Raw genomic sequence first — 23915 nt, 5'->3', positions numbered from 1 at the left:
GAAGATAAAGGAAAGGGTTGTATGTGTTAGGATTTGAATCAATTACTTGCTGAATGCCATATTAAAAGATAATTATATAAACCGACTGAGTTAAGCTCCAAACTCTTAATGTTGAGCCAATTTGATGCTTGACAAAAATAAACATAAATGAAATAGAGCATAATATAGTAACATGTAGTACGGGATTGCGAAAGCTTCAACAGTGAGGAAGCAAAGTAGGGAAACATTTTTTTTTACAGAGTAACCTGAAGCAGATGGTAGAAGAAAAGTAATTAAATGGATGGTAGGCTTATCAAATCCTGGAAGGGATCATGGGGATGTTGTTCTGCAGGTACGCACATGCAGCCGCAACGCCACTTCCAAGCTTAACGGGATATCCCACATCTTTGAGTATCATCTCCACACCAGCTAGACAACCCAACAGTTGCAACTGAAAATAGATGAAACAATAAAAGTTAAGACTGTGTTAGAAGGGTAGGAAATTTCAGTGAGTGCAGTCAAGTTTGAAATGTGAATTAAAACCAAGAAGAGCCCAAGTATGTCATGGCAAAAATTTGTGTCAGGAAAGAGCAACAATGAGGTTAGCAGCCCCAACCTACTTGCCCATCCCCCAGTTTTAAACACTTAAATCAACTCGAAACCTATTACACTATGAGATCTCAAGATGCATATCAGCATATGCAGGATTCTTCTACCCCATCGGCCTTTCCTGTTATACACCTGGGATCATTGTGTGCAAAGATGAACCTCAGCACCAGTTCCACTGCAATTTTCAACCATTCACACTCGCCAACAGCCCAGACTACTAGTAATATTTAACATTAGATTACCAGTTTCCATATAATGAGCACCGAAGGAAAACAACTATGGAGAGGACACTCATCTGAGGTGATATATAGTTCAAAATTCTATTCTATTTCAAAATTGATTTTATTGAATACAACATTGAGGCAGGGTTCTAAGTAATTGAAATATTAATTCTACATGACAAGAAACAAGAAAGGACTTTACCTCGTTTAGGTTTCCAAGATGTCCTATTCTGAAGACTTTTCCAGCCACTTTGTTAAGGCCGAGACCTAAGCTCAAATTGTATCTCTTCCATGCCCTTCTAACAATTTCAGTACTATCAATATATGGAGGAACAAGGACAGCAGTCACAGTGTCACTGTACCATTCCTCCTTTTGAGTGCAGTTCTTCAAACCCCAAGCCTCCACAGCAAGCCTGTTTCAAGATTGTGCAACCAACCAAATCAACCACTACAATATTCCCAAAGGGGTAAAGTAAAAGTGACATAGAAGACCTCAAACTAGAACATTTTTGGGCTGTCTTCAACTTGGTGAAATTCAGACATAGAAGAAAGAAAAGCATGGTTCACCTTGTTGCTTTGCCCAGACGGCTATGCCTTGCAATCACATTGTCAAGTCCTTCCTCAAAAATAAGGTCCAGAGCTGCTCTGAGCCCATACAGTAGTTGGATTGAAGGAGTGTATGGCCAAAAGGTTCCCAGTTTGTAGAACTTTAGGTAGTCATTCCAGTCAAAGAAAACTCTAACAGATTTTGAACTTTTGGATGCCTCTAGAGCATTGGGGCTAGCACAAACAATACCAATTCCTGTGGGAAGAGAAAGTGCCTTCTGAGAGCCAGTTAATGCCACATCGACCCCCCATTCATCCATACGGAAATCAAGGGCACAAATTGAGGAAACTCCATCAACAAGAAGTAGTGCTGGGTGCCTATAGTGATCTGAGAAGAAACATAAAGCATGAGAACCATGCTTGAAAATCAAAATTATAATAGACGGCGAAAAGGAATGCATCAGAAACATCATAAGGAGGAAGGTGAAATAAGTTTAATGTACACTGAATTGTCCACCGCTAAAAGAATATAATGTACGCTTACCAAGTAGTTTTCTCACTGTAGCCAGGTTGTTGGTGACTCCGGTGGCGGTCTCATTGTGGACAATGCAAATAGCCTTGATTGTGTGCGTGTGATCAGCTGCAAGTTTTTCTGCCAGAATGTCAAGGTTAGCACCTTGACCCCAGTCACTTTCAACCGCATCAACATTGAAGTTGAGCCGTTGCTGCTGATCAATCCAGAGCAGACTGAATTGTCCAATAAGGAATGATACAATTCGATCTCCAGGCGACAGGGTATTAGTAAGTGCACTCTCCCATGCACCCGTTCCTGAATACACACAGCAAAATTAACTTCATAAACCAACCGAAACAAGTAAGATACTACTGCTACAAACATACTAATGCATGTGCAATTGGTCATATCAATTCCTAGAGCCAAAAGGTTTCCACACATCATCCACAAATAACTCATTTCATATCGTTATACCTTGGTCGTCAGGGTCAACCATTTGACCGCCAGGTCAGCTCCCGCCAACGCTCGCCAACTACCTAACTGCCTAGACCAGACACGTGGCCAACTACTCACTACTCAAGCAGTATTACGCGCACTATAAAAGGTTAGGTTGGAGCACAGGTATACTATTCTAACCTTTGCATTCACCTTCTAGCTCTCTACTTGCCTCTCTTCATTCTTCACCTCCAACATATTGACTGATTTAAGAGTGCACTCCGGAGTCTTGCATCCGGCGCCCCTGACCATTCCTTTTTTCCAGGTCAGTCCCTAAAACCCCCAGCAAAGCGTCCAGTCATCCTCATCAAAATACCCTCAACACGTATGATTCAAGGAAGATATATTTTAGTTCTCAAGTTGGCCAATCTAAAGTATTACCCTGAGATGGATAACTGAAAACGTGTTAGCATAGTTGAAACCATGAATACCTGTGGTTGGGATCAAAAAAGGAGTTCCAGTAGTGGTCTTGAAAATCTTTTTGACATCCTCAAGAAGAGTTTTTGTCATTGCAGGAATGGCTGGGGAACGGTAATCCTCATTGTTCCTGTTCATGGCTCGAATAACAGGTTCCGGGATGTTAACCGGACCTGGAACAAAGAGATGGTTCCTTCCTGGTCCATACACATAGTCCATTTTTCTCCCTCCAAGAATGTCACTGATAACTTAAAATTCCACCACTGACGCTTCTCAGCGTCAAAACTTCTCTGATACAAAGAAAAAAAATCACAAATAATAAATTAATCTCTAGTCTCATACAAATACTTGGATTCTACGAGGCTTTTACTAGGTTCATTGGATACTAAAATCACTCTCTTGTTCATTTGATAACATGTAGTTTTCGCTAAAAATTAGTTATTAGCCTAATCAGTCTCAGGAAGAACATCCTTCATGAACTAATTATTTCCCTTTCAATCAAATAGATTACATAAGAAGGAAAAGTTTCATTAAACTAACATAGTGGTATTTGATCGTTAAAAAGCCATGACCACTTGTTCTTCTTCTTCATTTTTCCATCTTTTGCATACTTCCCATAACTTTCCAAATTCGAAGCATAGAAATACCAACCCTCTAGTGATATTAATCTTTATAAAGATAAGCCCTTATTTTTGTTTCTTGTTATATATATATATATATACACATATATATATTTATATGTATATATCCTTACTGATCAAATTGGTGCTTCCAAAACTTCAGAAACAGGAAGATAATTGTCAAGACATGAGAAGAAAAAAACTGATAAACAATCAAAAAGAGACCATTCATATCCAACACTGTGAAAGTCCAAAAACATAAGTGGGTAAAGTGCCATACCTCTATACAAAATATTCCTTCGAAATGGAATGAAGTCTATAATGGCAGAGAGAACGATTGCAGGACGCAGCTGCCTTCGTAATATATAAAATCCAACGAGGACTTTGCGTTTTATGAGAGCGCCGGCGGGAGAACCAATCAACACAAATGTGGGTCCTATACGTGGCAGATAAGAGGCAAACCATTTGGAATCCTGCGGCTATGAAACCACTGACCTCATGCATAGGATTTTCACTCACTCAAATGTTTATTTATTTGTTTTTGCATCTAGGGTCCTGTATTTTTTTTGAATTTTCTTTCAACCCATAGAGCTTAACCTCATGCTTGTTAACCCCTGCCACCAATAAGTTTTCATTTTTCTTAGGGTTTGTTAACTTTTTAGGTAAGATGGTGATCTAAGAGGAGGTGAATTTAATTTTTTAAAATTCTTTTCAAACAATGATTTCAAGATAACTGAATAAAGAATTAAATCAATAAACACTTTTGATGAAAATATGATATAATCAATAACAATTAATGAACCTAGAATCAATTATAAACAATAATAAATGTAAGGAGATAGAAATAGAGAAATCAAATACAATGATTTATAGAAGTTCGATCCTTCTCCTCATGGCACCTACATCCTCTATTTTTGGTTGTCCACACCGAGGCTTCAATTCACTAATTGAAGAAAAACTCTTACAAGATACAAACTTATCTTGTATTAAATCCCTATATTTTTCTTAAGGCTTAGATAGCAACCTCTACCCTTATATAATTAATAGGATATCTCACCTTTTGCTTACAAGATAACCCAAATAATTTTGAAAAACTAAATACCTTTCAAGGTTGAGCATTTGCCTAATGAAGTACAAAGAAAATGATGAATGAAACACAACAATATTTTAGATACAAGAAATACAATGGATATTGAATTTAAGCTCTAAAACTCTTTATTTCTTTGAGAGAATGAAAATATGACTTGTTTGATCTTGCTTTCTTGATTCATCAACTTTCTTGGTGTGTTAGAATGCTCAATATATAGAGAAATGAGGAATTAGCAGTTTGGGGATGGTTTGGAGTTGAAAATAGTTGTTGAAGCTTGATAAACTAGCCGTTGGAGTGTTTTTGGGCATAAGGGATCGATCCCTTCTTGGAGGAGATTGATTGGTTCATGTATTTCACTCAGTTTTGCCATTATAGCTAAGGGGATCGATTGGTTTTGGTAAGGGATCAATCATGTGCCTTACTTGATTGATTCGTTCTTGTAGGGGATCAATCCTTTTTGGTGTTTTTTAAATCTATTTTATTTTTGTAAGAAAAATCAATTGATCCATTACAAGAGGGGATTGATCCTATAACCCAGGGGATCGATCCGATCAAGCTGGGCGGTTGTATCCTATTTTGCACTTTACTTACTAATTTGATCATATATTGAGTTATACAATTTCAAATCAAAAACCATTTGAAGATTTAGAACCTAGACTTAAAGGGCTTTCTCTTCATATAAAATTCATCACCTAATTCATTGTATACGAATTATAGTAAATTTTCAAAACTACCCCTTGTGTAGTTTTTAGACAATTATAAAGTGTCTAGTAAAAATTTAAAATTTTTTCTTAGAAAATTTGGATTTGATTTTGTTTGATCCATTAGAAAGTAAACTCAAAGAGTTTTCCAACCATATAAAATTTAAATATTAAAGCTTTATGAATTAATACAAAAAATAAAACAAGTTTAATGTCATAACGTATAGATCTGTGAACCTACCGCTAGACATAGATTAGAGGGAGTCATCACCAATCTTTTTTATTTAGGTGTAATTGACTACCTGATTGAATCTATCCCATTTAAAGAGAAGTCTCAAGATTGACTTATATATCTTTAAGTAGTAGATTATAATCCACAAAATTAGATTTTAGGTTCGAGAGTGCGATTACATGTGAGAAAAGTTATAGCATCCTCATAGCACCTATCCAAAGGATGGTACCAGTTTGATTTCAAATTATCTAAACCTTGAACATATTTGTATTTACCAAAATATTTACTATTAAAAATTAATCTTAAAATTACCCCAATTGTTTGTAGCAATTTAATATAATTTTCTCATCTTAGAAGTATTCATGGAGACTAGTGTCCCACTCTGAAAAGGCTTTATCATCGGATTTATTAATGTATTTTATTCAAAAAAATTAGTAAAGCTTTCCAATAGTTTGGTAGGATTTACTTTGAGGCAGATTTTCCAATGGTTTGGTGAGATTTCATTGTAAAAATGTTTATAAAATTTTATTTTTATTTATTGAAAAAAAATCATTAAGTTTCCCAATAGTTGGGTAAGACTTAATTTAGGAAACAATCATTTAATAGTTTGGAGGATAAAAATTATTTTTTTATTTTTTGGTGAACTGATTTATGAAACTTCCTAATAGTTTAGTGGATTTTATAAAATTAAATCCATGAATATTCTCCAATAGTTTAGTAGGATTCATGAATTTATTTGAAAAGATTTTTTTTTTCTTTTTTAGTTCCCTTTTTTTGTTTTCCATAAAGAAGATATTTTTTAAAAGAATATGTAATAAATATAGAGTTACTAAATAAATAAAAACTAGTAAAATAAAATGAATAAAAAATAAAAGCTTAAAATATGAAAATAAATAAAAATCAAAATAAAAAAATGAATTTAAAATAGAAAAATGAAAATTAGCAAATCAAATCAAGTCAGCACGCGGTTCAGCATGTGGGTCAACGGGTCATGCACGGATCTTAGGCATGCAGAAACAATGTCATGTTGGGTCAGTATAAAAGTCAAGCTCCCTACGTTTCCTTCAGAAGCTGTCTATTTTTTCTCTCTTTAGATCAAAAAACGCTCTGACTTCTCTCTAAAAGTCCCAAAAATTCTCATCAGAAATTGGGAAATTATGTCAATTTTTGGAAAAGTCACCGAAATCCCACCAAAAAATTCAAATCTTGCTGAAAAATTCAACCGAAAACTTCAAATATTCAAACCTTGAACGTAGTTTTTCCAAAAAACCCCATATATTTTTAGATTTTTTTAATTTTTCCCATAAATCCACCTTTAATCCCTGAATTCCAAAACCTCAAACCCAACAATCTAGAATAAAAACTAGAAATCCTAACCCTCTCAATCACCAAAATCTCAAACCCAAGGATCCCAAAACCAAAATTCCAGAAACCCAATACCTAGAGAATCTTAAACACACCATTTTCTCCAAAATCAACTTTGTCCTGTTCTATGGTTTCTCATCCAATTTATAGGCCTCTTTAGTATAAATTTTAGGGATCGGACAAGATTCAATTCCAAGATTCAAGCCTGGATATTTTGTCCAAACATGATTCCTAGCTAGATTTTTGTTGTTTGTCTGGGTGAAATTACAAGCCTTTAATTTGGGTACTAAATTAAAATCCTTTGATTGAATGAATTGAATTCAATCCATTTCCATATTCAATCAGCAATTAGGAAGAAAGGAAAGGAAATTAAAAATAACATAAAATAAAATAAAATAAATAATAATAATAATAATAATAAATGATAATATAATAATAATACTACTAGACTATACTAATAAGATAACATGCAATATAATATATTATACTATATAATAATAATAATAATAATAATAATAATAATAATAATAATAATAATAATATACTATAGTAATAATAAAAATAATAATAGTAATAATAACAAAGAAAATTGACCTTGAATGGCCCTGGATATAGATGGGTGTCTACATTCAATGTTAGAAAACTTTGTTCTTGAAAAACAACTTTTTTAAGTTAATTTATTTCTCAAAACTAATATTATCAAAATTATATTGAGTCCAAAATGAATAAGTTTACTTTAAAAATAACAATTGAACTTTCATTTAAGCTCAAATAAATAATGTTTAAAGATAATTTTGATTTGAGAAATAAGAAAACATAAAGAAATATTCATTTAAACTTTGAAAATCATATTATTTATTTAGTACCAAAATATAAAACTTAAAAACATGTATTAAATAATTTTTTTTTAAATCTTGATCAAGCTTATTTAGGTTAATATTTTGTCATTTCAAAATAAAGATCAATTCAAGGCTAACAATCTCTCTTTTTTGGATATGACAAAACTTTAACGTAAATTTACTTGATAAAAAACTTTCTTTAAGACATGTAAGATTTTGAAAAACATTTTGAACAATTCCCCTTAAACTTTGCAAGGCAAAACTCTCCCTCAATTAATGCATCTTAATCCAACACAACTCAATAAACATGTGTTAATAAGATATATGAAATAAGCACAATCAAACATATGCATGCCAAGCACAAGCAAATTTGTCCATATGATATTTCTCCCTTTTTTTTGTCATAGCAAAAAAGCATGAGCAAATAAACAAAAAAATGTATTAACAAATATATTCATAAAACATTTCTTCCCCGTTTTGTTTAAACCCTTTATATCAAATGTTTAAACTCCTATATCAATTGCTATAAGCATATAAGGAAAAATAGGGTTAAACTCACCCTTTCATTGTTATAGCAAAAAAAGAGAGATAAATTCAAGATATGGGACAAAATACATGATACCAATAATATCAAGAGTATTTTTGAATGCATGTAATCAAGTGATGTTCACAATCAAGTTCAAATACACATATTCAAACACAAAATCATAAAAGTATTCTAATATATCCAATTTTAGCCTTTTAGCACAAGTCATCAAATTTACTACATGAAATTTATAAGCAAAAGATAATGAATGATATTTAACCAACTCATAAATCATGTTAGCATAAGATGTGCTTGGAACCTAAAACATCAATAGCAATTAAGCATAAATTCAAGTACATGCATAAAGCTCATACCTATTGTTAAGGATATCGATTGTTAAAGATATGCTATCACAAAGCATCACAAAACAAATCAAGCAAAAATGTATTTTAAGATTTTTCTTTTTTTTTCAAAATAAGGATTAATCAATTTAAGGCACACATAATTTTGCATGAAAGGTACAAGCTACATCAAAGATAGGCACATAAACAAGTGTCCATGAAAGTAAAAAAATTTTTAGTAATTTTGATACCAATTGTTAGCTATTTTATTCAACAACTTTTATAGAGTACACATATTTCAAGCATATAAAAGATTCATTCAATACATGCATAATGATAATAGTAATCTTTCATAAGCTATCTTATCCAAATAAGAATTAAAAGCTCATATAATAAAGCATGAATACTGTAGATACCCATTTATGTTCGGGGTCGATCGAACTATGTCCAGGGTTGATTGTACCATGTCCAAGGATAATTGGACTGTATTTCATTATTTTGTTATTATCATATTGTATAGTATTACATTATTATTATTATTATTATCATTATTATTATTATTATTATTATTATTATTATTATTATTATTATCATTATCATCATCATCATCATCATCATCATCATTATTTTTATTTTTCATTTTTTATTTTTTTTCCTTCCTTCCCTTTTTGACTTTTGGTGTGAATTATGGAATTGGAAACTGAATCAAGCAGGTCAAAATCTTATAGTCAATGATGAATCAAGCCTAAATAGCTGATCAAATTCAATTGGGACTAAATCAAAACCCTAAACTAAGGCTCTGACGAAATTAAATTTTAGGATTCAAGCCTGGATTGATTCTGTCAATTTCCTAAAATTTGTCCTAGAGGTGACTATAAAGTGAACAGCTTTTAGAGAATTCAGGACACCGTCATTAGAGGGGAAAGAAGGTGTTGGAAAGATTCTGGGTGTTAAGTTTTGGTTTCTAAGATTTTTGGGTTCTTGAATTTTGGATTTTGATTATTTAAATTTGGTGTGAGGTTTACGGGTTTAAATTCAGGTTTATGGGATTAAGGTTAGGTTTTTGGGGAATTTTTGAAAGAATCTGGAAAATTTAGAAAATTTTTAGGATTTCAGGGTTTTTTTTTGGGTTATGAATGAATTTTTTGACGAAGTATGAATTTTTCGATGAAAATTCTGGCAAAGTAAGAATTTTTTGATAAATTTTTTGGTGAAGTATGAACTTTTTGATAGGATTTTTCAGAAACCGGCAAGAATTTCCAATTTTTGATAGGGTCTCGATTGGATTTTAGAGAGAAAAAAGAGTGTTTAAGGTTTAAAGAGAGAGAGAGAGGACTGGCTTTCTGAGGAAAAAGGCTGGGAATTAACTTTTATACAGGGCCAAGACGGTAGCATTTTAGCAACCCATAAGCCGTGCATTGACCCGGTGATCTATGTGCTAACCCGTGTTCCAACCCGACTTGATCGTAGATTTTTTTTTTTCATTTTATTTTTATTTTTTGATTTTATTTTTTCAACCCATTTTTATTATTTTTCTGGTTTTATTTTTTTTAAAAAAATTATTTCTACCATTTTTGGTAAAAAAAAAATTATTCAAATAAAAAAAATATTTTCAAGTAAAGTTTTTTAAAATATTTATAAAATCCTTTCAATAAAAATAATAAAAAAAGCTTTTTCAAACAAAAAAAATCCTTACAAAATAAATTTGTGGAATCTACCAAACTATTGAAAAATTTCATAAATCAGTTTTCAAAAAAAATAAAAAATAAAAAAATAATTTTTATCCTTTAATTGATTGAAGGATTGCTTCATAAAATAAGTCCTACCAAACTATTGGGAGACTTTACTAATTTTTTTGAATAAAAGTATATTAATAAATCCAATGACAGGCCTCTTCAGAGTGGGATACTAGTCTTCATAAATACTTATGAGGTGAGAGAATTATCTTAAATTGCTACCAAACTGTTGGGACAATTTTAAGATATTTTTTCAATATTAAATTATTTGGTAAATCATAAAATGATCAAGGCTTGGATAATTTGAAATCAAACTAGCACATCTGATAGATGGACGTTATGGGATTACTATAACCTTCCTCATGCGTAACCAACTCCTGAACTTAACATCTGATTCTGTAGATCATAATTTATATCAGGTGACCAATCATACCTAGATAAAAAAGATTGGTGGTGACTCTTCTAACTTATGTCTAGTGATAGGTCCACAGATCTATACGTTATAATAGTTCGGTGACTCTGCTGGAGACATTGAGAGTCAAGCCAATAAACGATTCTTTATTATCCAAGCCTTACTTAATAAACTTGAAATTTATTTTCTTTCTTTTCATTGCTTATATTTGTTTTAGTTATTCATTTATTTATTATGTATATCTATCATTCATTTGCATTTGCATAATATAAGTGCTCCACCCAGGCTCTACCTTTTGGAATGAATGAAGTACCTATGCACTTGTGAGATTTTATGTCTCCGCATGAGCACTTTCACTCAAATTGAACCCTTTTCGCTTGTAGCCTATGGTGGGTGAGGATTGAGATGCCTTACTAGTCTGTGATAGACTATGATGTAAGAAATAATTTGAAAACCTTTAAAAAGTAATCCAAATCGCATATAATTAACTTTAATAGCCTAACCATAGATAGAGCCATGTCCTTCCACCATTTATAGTTAACTCAAACCTAGAGTCATGTTGTTATTTTACTTGCTTTGTAGTATTTATTCTTTATTTTTTTATTGAGGTGACTAATTGACTTTCTTGTCTTCTTTTATTTTTTTTTTTTTGTGCATATTCATAAACATACATGCAAATTATATATTATGCTTACTAACCTTTTTTATTATGTATGCATGCATTCATACATCATTGCACTCATTCTTATGCATAATCTGATAGATCCATAAATATCAGTCTAAATTTATACCATAATTAGAGGAAATCAAGGTTCAAGGATAGCTCAACTCTAGTATTACACTTGGGCTAAAGCTAAAAAAATGGAGCAAAACCATGTAGACCTACTTGAAAGAATAGAAAAAGCTCAGGAGATACTTGAAGAAAAATTGAGTAGAATTTTGAAAGCTCTAGAAAAGGGAAATAGAGAAAAGGCAATAGAAAAAGACATCTCACATGAAGATATTGAGCCATTGTATCCTCCAGGTTTCAGTCCACATCAAACTCAAGTCACTCCAAGCTTACATCAACAACAGACCACATTTTCAAATTTCAATCAAGAGAATGTTCAGAGCTGTAACAATCATGTTTTCACTGAAAGGCAAATGGGCCAATCCAAATTCTCAAAATGGATGAGACTAAAGAGAAAAAAAAGTTGTAAATGGTTGTACTCCCAAAAGACTCTAAGACCGATCAAGCCATAAACATGATTGAGAAAAGATTGCAAGCTATAGAGGGCATTGACTTCTATGGATCCATGGATGTTGCCAACTTTTATTTAGTTTCAGATGTTGTGATTCCTCTGAAATTCAACGTACCAAAATTTAAGAAGTATGATGGTACCAATTACCCCATTACACATATCATAATGTACTATAGTAAGATGGTAGCACATGTCAACAATGAGAAATTACTAATACATGTATTCCAGGATAGCTTAACCGGGTCTACTATAAGGTGGTATGTCCAATTGGATAGGACTTACATTAAGTTATGGAAAGATTTGACTTGATTCTTTATCAATCAGTACCGTCACATCATGACATGGCTTCTGATCACCTTTCGTTACAAGGTATGGAGAAAAAAAGCATCTGAGTCTTTTAAAGAATATGCTCAAAGGTGACGAGATGTTACCATTTAGGTCTAGCGTCCCTTAACAGAAAAAAAAATGATAGTGCTATTTATAAGCACTCTAAAGTCACCCTACTATGAGAAGATGATATGAAATGTGACTAAAAATTTTATCAATATGGTGATTTCAGGGGAGATCATTGAAAATGCAATCAAGAATAGCAAATTGGAAGAAGAATAGTCTTTTGCTAAAAAAATGCCCAAGAAAGAAAATGAGACTCAAGCTATGAGTTTCGATAGGTAGTAATCTAGAAACTACCCTCAACCAATCTATCTCACATATCATTCTCCTACAAGTCATGTTTTTGCTACACTCCACTAGTCAACTCTATGACTCTCTTATCTATCCCCTTTTAGGCCCTTTATTCATCTCATCACTTCAACAAATGGTGCACAAGAATTACGGAATAGGAAAAAGCTTGCATTTGACCCTATCCCTATGAACTATACCAAATTATACCAAGAGCTTTACAAAAACCACTTGATTGCCTCCATTCCTACAAAACAACTTAAACCTTTTTATCTTAAATGGTATGATTCCACTGCTCATTGTGACTATCATTTTGGGGTGACAGGGATTTTTATTGAAAATTACATCTCTTTGAAATGTATGGTGCAAAGTCTGATTAAAAGAGGGCTGATGAATTTTAACACTAGTGGAAACATGGCATACAATGCCAGTACTAACTTGTCGCCCAATCATCTAAAAACATAATTTTGAGAGGTTAATGGGAACTACCTATCATCTTGGATTTTTTGAGAATATAGATCTTCTTTTATGTACTTGGATTTCATCTTATTTTCATCATTTTAATAAAATGACATGCTTAATGCATTTTCATGACATTCTTTTTTGTGTGAACACCCATAATTTACTTTTACCATCTTATACCCTTGTTCTCTACCATTTTTTTTAACATTGAATAATGAATGTTCAAACAATCATGATGATAATTCAGGATTTGACTTTGAAAACACCATTCATGATGTTTTTTATTATTGGGACTGCTGAATAAAAAGATAAATTTGGAGAAAATTTTCAAAAGTGATGCAACACATTATCTTTGCTTATTCATAAGTCTGCTCTTAGTCAATGAATATTCTTTATTGAGAGTATTCATGTTCGAAATGAGAAATGGCCATTTTTTTTCATCCTTCAAAAAATAAAACTATCCCTTACTACCTCATTTGAGCCTGTTAAAAATTTCTTTTGAATAACCCTAACCAAGGATCATCCCTACACTAGGAGGTAAAGTCAGAAAGTCTGTTTACCTTTAGTAATTTCAGGGGCAAAGTCTTTTGTTGAAAAAAGAAGAAAAAAAAATTGATGGGGCAAAATGCCAATATGCTACACAAAAAAAAAATAAAAAAACAAAAAAAAAAAGAAAATTTGATGGGGTAAAATGTCAAAGTGCTCCACATGAGAAAATGATCCCTGATTTGATTACCCTTCAAATACAATTTAGACATGTTTTATCCCTTTCTTTGACACCATTTACCCTAACCTACGTTACGTCTTTTAAAAGTTCATTTTGATAAAATGTGAATACTTGATTTGGAGAACAATGAATTAAATTAGGACAAGTTTGCTATTGGATTGTGTGAAGCTTTGATCAAAGTTTCATTAATGAATAAAGAGGGAAAGAGAAATTAAATAGTGAGAAAAATGTGCATAAAAAAAAAAAGAAAAGAGACAAAGGAGGAAAAAAGAAAACTTAAATTGAAAACCCAATAGGGCAATTTAAGATGAAAACTTAAAAAAAAAAATTTCATGTGAAGGTCCCTAGAATGAAAATGATAATTAGCTTAAAGATTTAAGATATTAATGGAATGTGTTTTTTAAGGATGATTATGAATTGAAGTTCAAAATTATTTGAACAATCATTGTTTTGGATGTTAATGTCCTATTTGAATATCACGGCATTTTTCCTTTGCTTATCCTTGAGTTGTTCTTGACCTTACCTTTTATCCTTTCAATAATATAAATCTATTTTTCTTACCCGTCACCAAATGAACATTTTTTAAATGAACCAAGGAAATGTATCATGTCTATCATTGATTTGAATGATGACAAATAAATGAATGACATATTTCATAAAGAGCTTGTCATTCATTTGAAAAAAATCTAAGATGAAATAAATGAAAACAAGCATGAGAAAATGATTTATAAAGAGGTAAATAAGGTGACCCAATGATGAATTCAGTGATAGATATGACTTGTGAGTTGTGATCAAATAAGAAGAATGACATGGATCAACCAACAAAATCTGTTTTCAGATTATTAATATTAATAAGCTAAGAAGGACTGGTGGAGTCTTGAGAACTTTACTACCACAATTAAAATTTCATGGCATTAGTACATTGTGTTTACATTTGCATCCTGGATATGACATGCATTTGCATCATTGCATCATCACTTATCACTCATTTTTTATCTTGGCTTAGTCTAAATCATTGGTTTCATCTTAGTCACCTGATCTTGGCTTAGCTAGATTATTTCTTATGACTAGTGGTTTTGTCTCGATCATTTACTTTTGACCTTGACTCGATTTTGGTCACTTCATTTTGACTGGACTTTTATCTCGGTCACTTGATCTTAGCTTAGTCCAGATCATTTCTTAGGACTCGTGATTTCATCCCGGTCATTTACTTTCGACCTCAACTCAGTCTTGGTCACTTCATTTACTCATTTTGTCCTGGTCATTTATTTTTGACCTCAACTTAGTCTTGGTCACTTCATTCCTGACTCATGGTTTCGTCCCGATCATTTATTTTTTACCTTGACTCGATCTTGGTCATTTCATTCTTGATTCGTGGTTTCATCCTTGTCATTTTCGCTCATAAATTTGACTTTTGAGTTGGAATAGAGTGGGTGTCTAGGTCTTTGCACCATCCTTACCTGATAGGAATGTGCAAATAGAGGTAGCTGTAGACATCCATTTGTGTTTGAGGTTGATAAGACTATGTATGGAGTCGATCAGACCATGTCCAGGGACAATTGGATCGTATTTCATTATTTTTCTTATTATCATATTGTATAGTATTACATTATTATTATTATTATTATTATTATTATTATCATCATCATCATCATCATCATCATCATCATTATTTCTATTTTTCATTTTTCATTTTTTTCTTCCTTCCCTTTTTGATTTTTGGCATGAATTATTGAATTGGAAACTAAATTAGGCAGGTCAAAATCTCATAGTCAATGATGAATCAAGCCTAAATAACTGACCAAATTCAATTAGGACTAAATCAGAACCCTAAACTAAGACTCTGGCATAATCAAATTCCAGGATTCAAGCATTGATTGATTCTGTTGTTTCCTAAAATTTATCCTAGAGGTGACTATCATAACGTCTAGATCCGTAGACCTATCGCTAGACATTGACTTAAGGAGTCGCCACCAATCTTTTTTATTTAGGTGCGATTGGTCACCCAACTGAATCTGTCAATTTTTAAAGAGAAATCCTAAACTTGACTTAGGTATATTTAAAATGTAGATTCAATGTCTACAAAACCAAAACTAGGTTCGAGAGTATAGTTACGTGTGAGGAAGGTTATAACACCTCTACAATGCCCATTGAAATATGGTACCAGCTCGATTTTGTGCTAAGCCTTATAGACTTTACCAAGTAATTAATTATTAAAAATTATTCTTAATTGGCTCTAATACTTTTGGTAGAAAATTAAGAAAATCTCATCACCCCAAGAGTATGCAAAACTACTGTTTTCCTTGTAAAAACTTCATCGTTAGATTATTTAATATTAAAAATTTTTCAAGAAAAAGAAATGAAGAAAAGAAAAAAAAATTGACTTTCGATATAGATTTTTTTTGTTGTTTTATAAGAAAAAACCCATGCTTTTATATAAGAAAAATTAATACTTTCAACTTTTTCTTAAAGCATTTTAAGATTTTTATTTTCAAGGAAAATTGATACTTTCAACTTTTTCTTAAAAATCCCATTTTGAAATCTTTATTTTTTCATTTTCAAGGAAAATTAATACTTTCAACTTTTTCTCAAAAATGCTTTTTTCTATTTTTATTTTTTATTTTCAATGAAAATTGATACATTCAACTTTTCCTCAAAAATATTTTTTTTGAAATTTTTTATTTTTATTTTCAAGAAAAATTGATAATTTCAACTTTTCCTTAAAAATATATTTTTTTTGAATTTTTTTTATTTTATTTTTAAGGAACATTGATACTTTTAACTTTTTCTTAAAAATGTTTTTTGAAAATTTTTATTTTATTTTCAAGGAAAATTGATACTTTCAACTTTTTCTCAAAAATATTTTTTGATACTTTCAATTTTTCTTTAAAAATATTTTTTATTTTAAGAGAATCATTGAAAAATTAAAGAATGCTTACTCAAATAAATAAATAAATAAATTCAATGTAATCAATAAATAATAATAAATAAATAGATAAAAAAAGGAAAAAAATTTTTGATACAGCTCGGCTCTGCTGGAATGAGTGTAGCTCTAAAAATTGGAACGGTTGAAGCGGCTTGATTTGAGCTCGGCTCAACGGCTCAATAGGGGCTAAATGAAACAGGTTGGCGAGTCTATGCATTACAAGTTGGGTCGGATTTCGTGTGACGCGTATATCTTGTCCACTTTCAGCTTCTCAAAACAATGCCATTTTCAACTAATATAAAAGGCAGAAAAAGTTTCTTTTCCTCAAACGTTTTCTTTTCTCTCTCTACCTCTGCTTCTTCTCTCTTTAGGTGATTTTCGGTCATTATTTCTAGTTGAATGTTGCTGAAAAAAATATCAGTTTTTGGATATATCGTCGGAAATTGGAGTTTTTTACCGAAAAATTCACCAAAAAACTTGAATTTTCATTGGAAAGTTCATCGAAATTTGGAAATTTCCAAAAAATTTCCAAAAAACTTAGAAAAATCTCCAAAAAAAATAATTAATGCCACGAATTCCCCAGAAACCTCCTACCAAAAAAAATCTTGATTCTGATTCTCTTGTTTTCTTTTTTTTTTTTCTTTGTGTTTTTGATCTTGTGATTGATGGGGTTTATATAGGGCTAGGTACACAGTTGAATGGGATTTGAAAGTCAAACTTCCCCCTCATCCAATCTATTTATCACCATTCAAAAACCAAATCCTTGATCTTATTTTTTAAAAATTAAACTCTTAATCCTAGAGTTTTACTAGGGCTAAAATTTTACTTTATTTATTATTTTTTAAATATATTAAGCTTGTCCGAAAAGTGGGTGTCTACAGCTGTCCCTCTTTGCATATTCTCTATGAAACAAAGATTATGCAAAGACATAAACAACCATTATGACCTTGTTTGAGAAAGAAAATACTTTAGTGTGACTGAATCGAGTCTGAAAATGAAATAACCCAAAGAAAGATCTAGCATAAGCTAAGATCCAAAACACAATGACCTGGATTGAACCGAAGTCTAAAATAAACAACTTGGACAAGGATCTGACATAGGCCAAAATCCAAAAGCAAAATGACTTAGTCTGAGCTAAAGTCTGGCATAAGCAAAAATCAAATAAAATGACCTGGGTGAAACAAAAGTATGAAACAAATAATCTGGGCTAAACCAAAGAAGGATCTGACATAAGTTAAAATCCAAAAATAAAATGACTTGCATGAAACTAAAGTTTGAAATGCAAGCTAAAAAAAGATCTGACATAAGTTGAAATCCACAACAAAATGACTTAGACTGAACCTGAAGTCTGGAATGAATAATCTGGACTAAACCAAAGAAAGATCCGGCATAGGCCAAAATCCAAAAATAAGATGACCTAGATGAAATTAAAGTCTAAAGTGAAAGCCAAAGAAAGATTTGACATAGGTCAAAATCCAAAAATAAAATGACCTGGATTGAATCGAAGTCTGAAACGAGTACTTAGACTAAATCGAGGAAAGATTTGACATAAGTCAAAATCCAAAAATAGAATGACTAAGATTGAACTGAAGTCGAAGTGCCATAACTTGTACTAGGCCAAAGAAGGATATGGCGTATGTTAAAATCTAAAAATAGAATGACCTGGATTGAATTAAAGTCTGAAATGAATAGTTTGGACTAAGTCGAAGAAGGATTTGACATAAGTCGAAATCTAAAAACAAAATGACCTAGATAAAATTGAAGTCTAAAATGAATAACTTGGATTGAGCCGAAGAAAGATCTAGCATATATCAAAATCTGAAAATAGAATGACCTGAATTGAATCGAAGTCTGAAATGAATAATCTGGACTAAGCCAAAATACGTTAGTATAGGTTGTATTTGAAAAACTTGTCACTTCATTCTTGATAACTCTAATGATTTATGATGTTTGAACACCTTCTTATAAAAGCAAATGACATGCGTACTTGAAGTATTATGAAATGCCAAGTTTTCTAGAATGCCTTTATAAAATGTTATGAGATGTTGGGTTTATCTGATTATGGTAAAAAGATTCTCAAGCTCTTTGTAGTTTTTATTTTCACTAGAGTGATAGATCCTTTAGCTTCTGAATATATATGGTCAAGAAATCAAACTATCATTGTCTTTTAGTTTCAGCCAAACGAAGATCACCATTTCTTTAAGTTTCCATTGCTTTCAGTTCACTTACCCATGCCACTCTTAGCTTTTGAAAGTAATGAAAAGAATTTTCAGATCATTGTTTGTTCATTTAATATCATTTCAATATAATGACGATGTAAAGCAAATGCACATTTCTTTTAACCTAGGTAAAGGGGTAAACAAAAAGAAAATAATAAAAGAGGTTAATGTTGACATAGGGAAAGAAATGGATTTTATTGATTGAATGAAACTGAGTTACAAAGATGGGCTAAAGTAAGCTGTCAAATAATCATGATCAAAGCAACCTAGAGTTCTCTTCCTAAAACCATCCACCTAATGTCTTGAACCTCTATGCTACCTTTTCGAGCCTTTAACTTATATATCCTCAAACTGCTCTTTATGAGGTTTTCTATTCGAGCCCTCCCTTTTTGAAACTCAAATCGCTCTTTACGAATTTTCAGTTTGAGCTTTTTTTTTTAACTCAAACTGCCCTTTACGGGTTTTCAATTTGAGCTTTTTTTTCTTTTCTTTTTTTTTTTTAATTTTTGATTTTTGAACACAAACCAACCTTTACTGGTTTTTAAATTGAGCCTTTTTTATTTTTTTTTATTTTTTTTGAGCTCAAATTGCTATTTACGAGTTTTCAATTTGAGCTCTTTTTTCCTTTTGGTTAAGAAAAATACATCTTCACAGCATCTGAATTTATTGGATTGGGCAAATCTTCTCCATCCATTTTTGTCATGATTAAAGCTCTTCCTGATAACACCTTCTTGACAACATACGAACCTTCTTAATTTGGAGTCCATTTTCCTTTATTATCATGTTAACTTAAGAGAATCCTTTTCAGAACTAACTCTCCTTCATGAAAACATAGGGCTTGAATATTCTTATCATGTGCCCGCATTATTCTCTTCTGGTATAACTACCCATAACATAGTGTTGTCAATCTTTTCTCTTTAATAAAATTTAATTGCTCGTAATGCTCTTGGATCCATTTGGCTTCTTCCAAATCAACTTCTATTAGAATTCTTAAAGAGGAAATATCTACTTCTACTGGTAGCATTGCTTCCATCTCATAGACAAAAAAAATAGGTTTACTCTAGTAGAAGTACGTATTGATGTCTGATAAGCGTGCAAAGCAAAGATAACTTCTCATGCCAATCTTTATAGGTCTCAGTCATTTTTTCAAGAATCTTTTTGATATTCTTATTTGCTGCTTCTACTATCCCACTTATTTTTGGATGGTAAGGTATCGAATTGTGATGCTTGATCTTAAAATGGGCACGTATCTCTTTCATCATCTTGCTATTAAGATTCTTGGCATTATCTGAGATAATTCTTTTGGGGAGCCCATATCTACATATTACCTCTCTCTTAATGAACTTACACACCACTGATCGAGTTAGACTAGCATATGATGTAGCTTCAAACCATTTGGTGAAATAGTTAATCATTACAAAAATGAACCTATGTCCATTTGAAGCCTTTAGCATGATAGGACCGATAACATTCATGCCCCACATCAAAAATGGCCATAGAGGCACTATGACATGTAAAACATTTGGAAGGGCATGCATTTTATCTACGTAGATTTGGCACTTATGGCATTTTCTAGCATAATCTATACAGTCACTTTTTATGGTTGGCCAGTAATACCCTGCCCTCATAATTTGTCTAGCCATCATATGGCCACTTACATAAGCTCTACAGCTTCCATCATGAACTTTTTCCATGATATTTTATGTCTTTATTGCATTCACACATCTCAAGAGAACTAGATCTCGATTCTTCTTATACAAGATATTCCTGCCAAGGAAAAAATGCATGGCTAATCTTCTAATGATCCTTTTCTCATTTTCAGTAGCATACTTTAGGTATTATTAATTTTTCAGATACTGTAAAATGTCATGATACCAAGACTCCCCATTAATCTCATTTTTGAGATTTGAACAATGTGCTAGAAATTCTCTCACATCAAGCTTTATGGGCTAAATTTCAATATCTGTCTTCACTTTAATCATAGCTACCAATGTGGCTAAGGCATCAGCAATTTGATTATCTTCTCTAGGTAGATGTTCAAATTGAATCTTCTCAAATTGTTTAACCAAGATAGCGACATACTTGTGATATTTTATCAACTTTGCATCATTTGTCTCCCATTCTTCTCTTAACTGGTAAATAACCCAGGCTGAGTCTCTATAGACTTCTAGTACTTTGATTTTCTTTCAATTGCAGCTTGTAAGCCCATAACACATGCTTTATATTCAGCTACATTGTTAATGCAATTGAAGTTTAGCTTTGTTATGATAGGGATGTAATTCCCTTTTGGAGATATCAAGACTGCCCCAATTCCATGTCCTAAAGCATTTACAGCTCTATCAAAGTACATCTTCTAAGATTGCTCAGTAAATTTTTCCTCATCAACTTGGGAAACAACCATCGGGTCTTCATCCTAAAAATCAAGCTTTATTGGCTCATAATCATTAGCTACCCATTCTGCCAGAAATTCAGCTATGGCACTTTTTTTAATTACTTTTTGAGTTACGTAAATGATGTTGTATTCGAAAAGCATTATCTGCCATCAATCAATTCTTCTAGATAGTGAAGATTTTTTGAAAACATATTTAAGAGGATCTAATTTTACTATGAGCCATGTGGTATGGTATAGCATATATTGCCTAAGCCTATGAATTGTCTAAGCTAAAGCATAACATATCTTTTTCAATGAAGAATGCTTTGACTCATATCAATAAATTTGTTACTTAAATAGTAGATGGCTCGTTCTTTCCTGCTTGTCTCATCTTATTGCCCCAGTACACATCCTATTGAACCTTCATTCACAGTTAAATATAAAATCAATAATTTTCCTAGAATAGGTGGTACTCGTACAGGTGGATTTGACAGATACCTTTTGACTTTATCGAAAGCTTTCTGACATTCATCATCCCATTTGCCAGAGCTATGTTTACAGAAGAGTTTGAAAATAGGATCATATTTAAGAGTGAGCTGATAAAAGAATCGAGATATATAATTCAATCTCCTTAAAAAACCTCATACCTCTTTTGGTGTACATGGAGGTGACAAGTTTTGGATGACTTGAATCTTATTAGAATCTACATCTATTCCTCTTTCACTGACTACAAAACCCAATAGCTTCCTTGACTTAGCCCTAAATGTGCATTTTGATGGGTTCAATTTCAACTGAAATTTTTTCAACCTCTCAAATAATTTTTTGAGGTTGGTGACGTAATCTTCTCTTTTTTTAGACTTTGTGATCGTATCATCTATGTACACTTCTATTTCTTTATGCATCATGTCATGAAATAGAGTTACCATGCTCTTTGGTAAGTGGCCCAAGCATTTTTCAACCCAAAAAGCATTACTTTGTAACAGAAAGTTCCCCACATAGTGACAAATGTAGTTTTCTCCATGTCATCCTTAGCCATCCTAATTTGATTATACCCTGAAAATCCATCTATAAAAGAAAATATAGAGTGTTTGGTTGTATTAACTACTAGGATATCAATGTGAGGTAAAGGAAAGTTGTCATTTAGGCTTGCCCTGTTCAAATCTCGATAGTCAATACACATCTAGACTTTTTCATCTTTCTTCAGTACTGGGACTATGTTCGCTACCAAATTTGGATAGTTAGCCACCTCTAAAAACCTATATCAAACTATTTTTCATTTTTTTATTTGATTTTTAATAACATTTCAAGTTTTATTTATCTCAATTTCTGCTCCACCGACTTACATTCTGGCTTTAAAGGCAGCTTATGCTCTATTATTTCAGTATTAAGTCTAGGCATGTCTGGTAAGACCATGCAAAGACATCCACATACTCACAAAGTAACTTTTTTCATCTTTACCTATCATTCAAAGGTAATGATGTGCCCATTTTAACTTTTTTTTTATTATTATCATCTCTCAGATTTATTAATTCTATACTTTCCCAATGAGGTTCAATTAGTTTCTTCTCATGTTCTACCAACTTCACTAGATCAATAGGTAAAGTGTCATTATCCGAGTCTTCTGCATGATCAAGTTCACCAATATAGATTGGATTTTTAAAATCAAACCCTATGTTACTATCATGATTATCTTCATATTTATTATTTAAGTACTTTTTGAAAGATTCAAGGATAATAGGTAGCTCAATAATCTCCCAATTATTTAGCTCTGAACCTTATGGGGTTGGATACACTAGCAACTCTTTATCTTGACTTTCAATCGCCTCTTTTTTTACCATTTGAATGGTAAGTTCAGAAAAAGGTTCTTCTAACCCCATATCCTGGTTATCATCTCTAGGATAAATGCATCTCCCTGATCGAAAGGTATCATAAAGATAAGGAATAATTGTCTTTTTTGACTCTAGCTTCTATCTTTTAAATTTAGTCATCCTCTTCTCTTTCGTGTTTCCAATCAGCCTCTCCTTATCCACTTTGGTTGGCTTATATCCTAAGCCAAATCTCTCTTGGTTTTTAATCACAGTTAGTAATTTTGAACCCCTTGCTGCTTCTTTTCTAGTCTTTTTTCATGATGCCACCCTTTTCTAATTGTCTGCTTAACAACCATCTTGGTAGTGGCTGATAGTTGTGGTGTATACAGCCTAGATCCTTCGCTCGACATAAGTTGTATTAACTAATTCAAAAGATCTATAAGAACACTCTATAGCTTCATTTACGATTTTCATATATGGGGTATTTGTTGGTTAGGTCACTAGTAGATCCTCTTCTCCTGATACACTCACCATTTTTCCCTTAACAATGAACTTTATCTTTTGGTGTTGCAAGGATGGGATAGCGCCTGCCATGTGGATCCATGGCCTCCCTAACAAACAGCTATACGATGGTGAAATATCTATCACTTGAAACTTGAAGTTGAAATTACATGGTCTGATCTGTAGTTGTAGTTTGATGTCATCTACCACCTCTCGTCTAGCTCCATTAAAAGCTCTGATGACAATGTGGTTAGTTCTCATGTGACACATGTCAACGGGCAACCTAGTCAGGATAGACATAGGGATTATATTAATCGCAGAGCCATTCTTAAAAAGAAC

The 23915-nt window shown here is 32.1% G+C and overlaps 2 protein-coding genes across 3 annotated transcripts in view; one reads left to right on the top strand and one right to left on the bottom strand.

Annotated features, from left to right (window-relative positions):
• Positions 1-128: 128 nt before the first annotated feature.
• LOC111302022 (serine--glyoxylate aminotransferase) lies at positions 129-3809 on the bottom strand. 2 transcript variants are annotated; one of them, XM_022897966.2, is made up of 6 exons: positions 3682-3809; positions 2796-3071; positions 1900-2184; positions 1377-1743; positions 1012-1222; positions 129-430 (listed from the first exon to the last, which is right to left on the bottom strand). In XM_022897966.2, exons 2-6 carry the CDS (start codon positions 2998-3000, stop codon positions 293-295), a joined length of 1206 nt encoding a protein of 401 aa, XP_022753701.1. In that variant the 5' UTR covers positions 3001-3071; positions 3682-3809; the 3' UTR covers positions 129-292. The 2 variants fall into 2 exon arrangements, with proteins under 2 accessions (XP_022753701.1, XP_089600782.1); XM_089744656.1 differs by lacking the exons at positions 2796-3071; positions 3682-3809 and adding an exon at positions 2344-2420.
• A 7695-nt stretch (positions 3810-11504) lies between these two features.
• The window catches only part of LOC111302417 (uncharacterized), a 37327-nt gene continuing 24916 nt past the window's right edge, over positions 11505-23915 (top strand). The window contains exon 1 of the mRNA XM_089744244.1: positions 11505-11757. Within this exon, the coding sequence (XP_089600370.1) occupies positions 11505-11757 (253 nt within the window). The remainder of the gene's footprint in view (positions 11758-23915) is intronic.

Source organism: Durio zibethinus, chromosome 15 (assembly GCF_047325235.1).
Source record: "Durio zibethinus cultivar Kanyao isolate XHJ-2024 chromosome 15, ASM4732523v1, whole genome shotgun sequence".
NCBI classification, from domain to species: Eukaryota; Viridiplantae; Streptophyta; class Magnoliopsida; order Malvales; family Malvaceae; genus Durio; species Durio zibethinus.
This window is presented reverse-complemented; position numbering and strand designations above follow the sequence as displayed.

Excerpts from the sequence above, each read along its gene's own strand:
- LOC111302022 (XM_022897966.2), bottom strand. The coding sequence starts at position 3,000 with ATGGACTATGTGTATGGACCAGGAAGGAACCATCTCTTTGTTCCAGGT. Across the intron at positions 2,185-2,795 it reads TTTTTTGATCCCAACCACAG|GAACGGGTGCATGGGAGAGT; the intron begins GTATTCATGGTT and ends GTGTGTATTCAG. Across the intron at positions 1,223-1,376 it reads CGTCTGGGCAAAGCAACAAG|GCTTGCTGTGGAGGCTTGGG; the intron begins GTGAACCATGCT and ends ATCTTGAAACAG.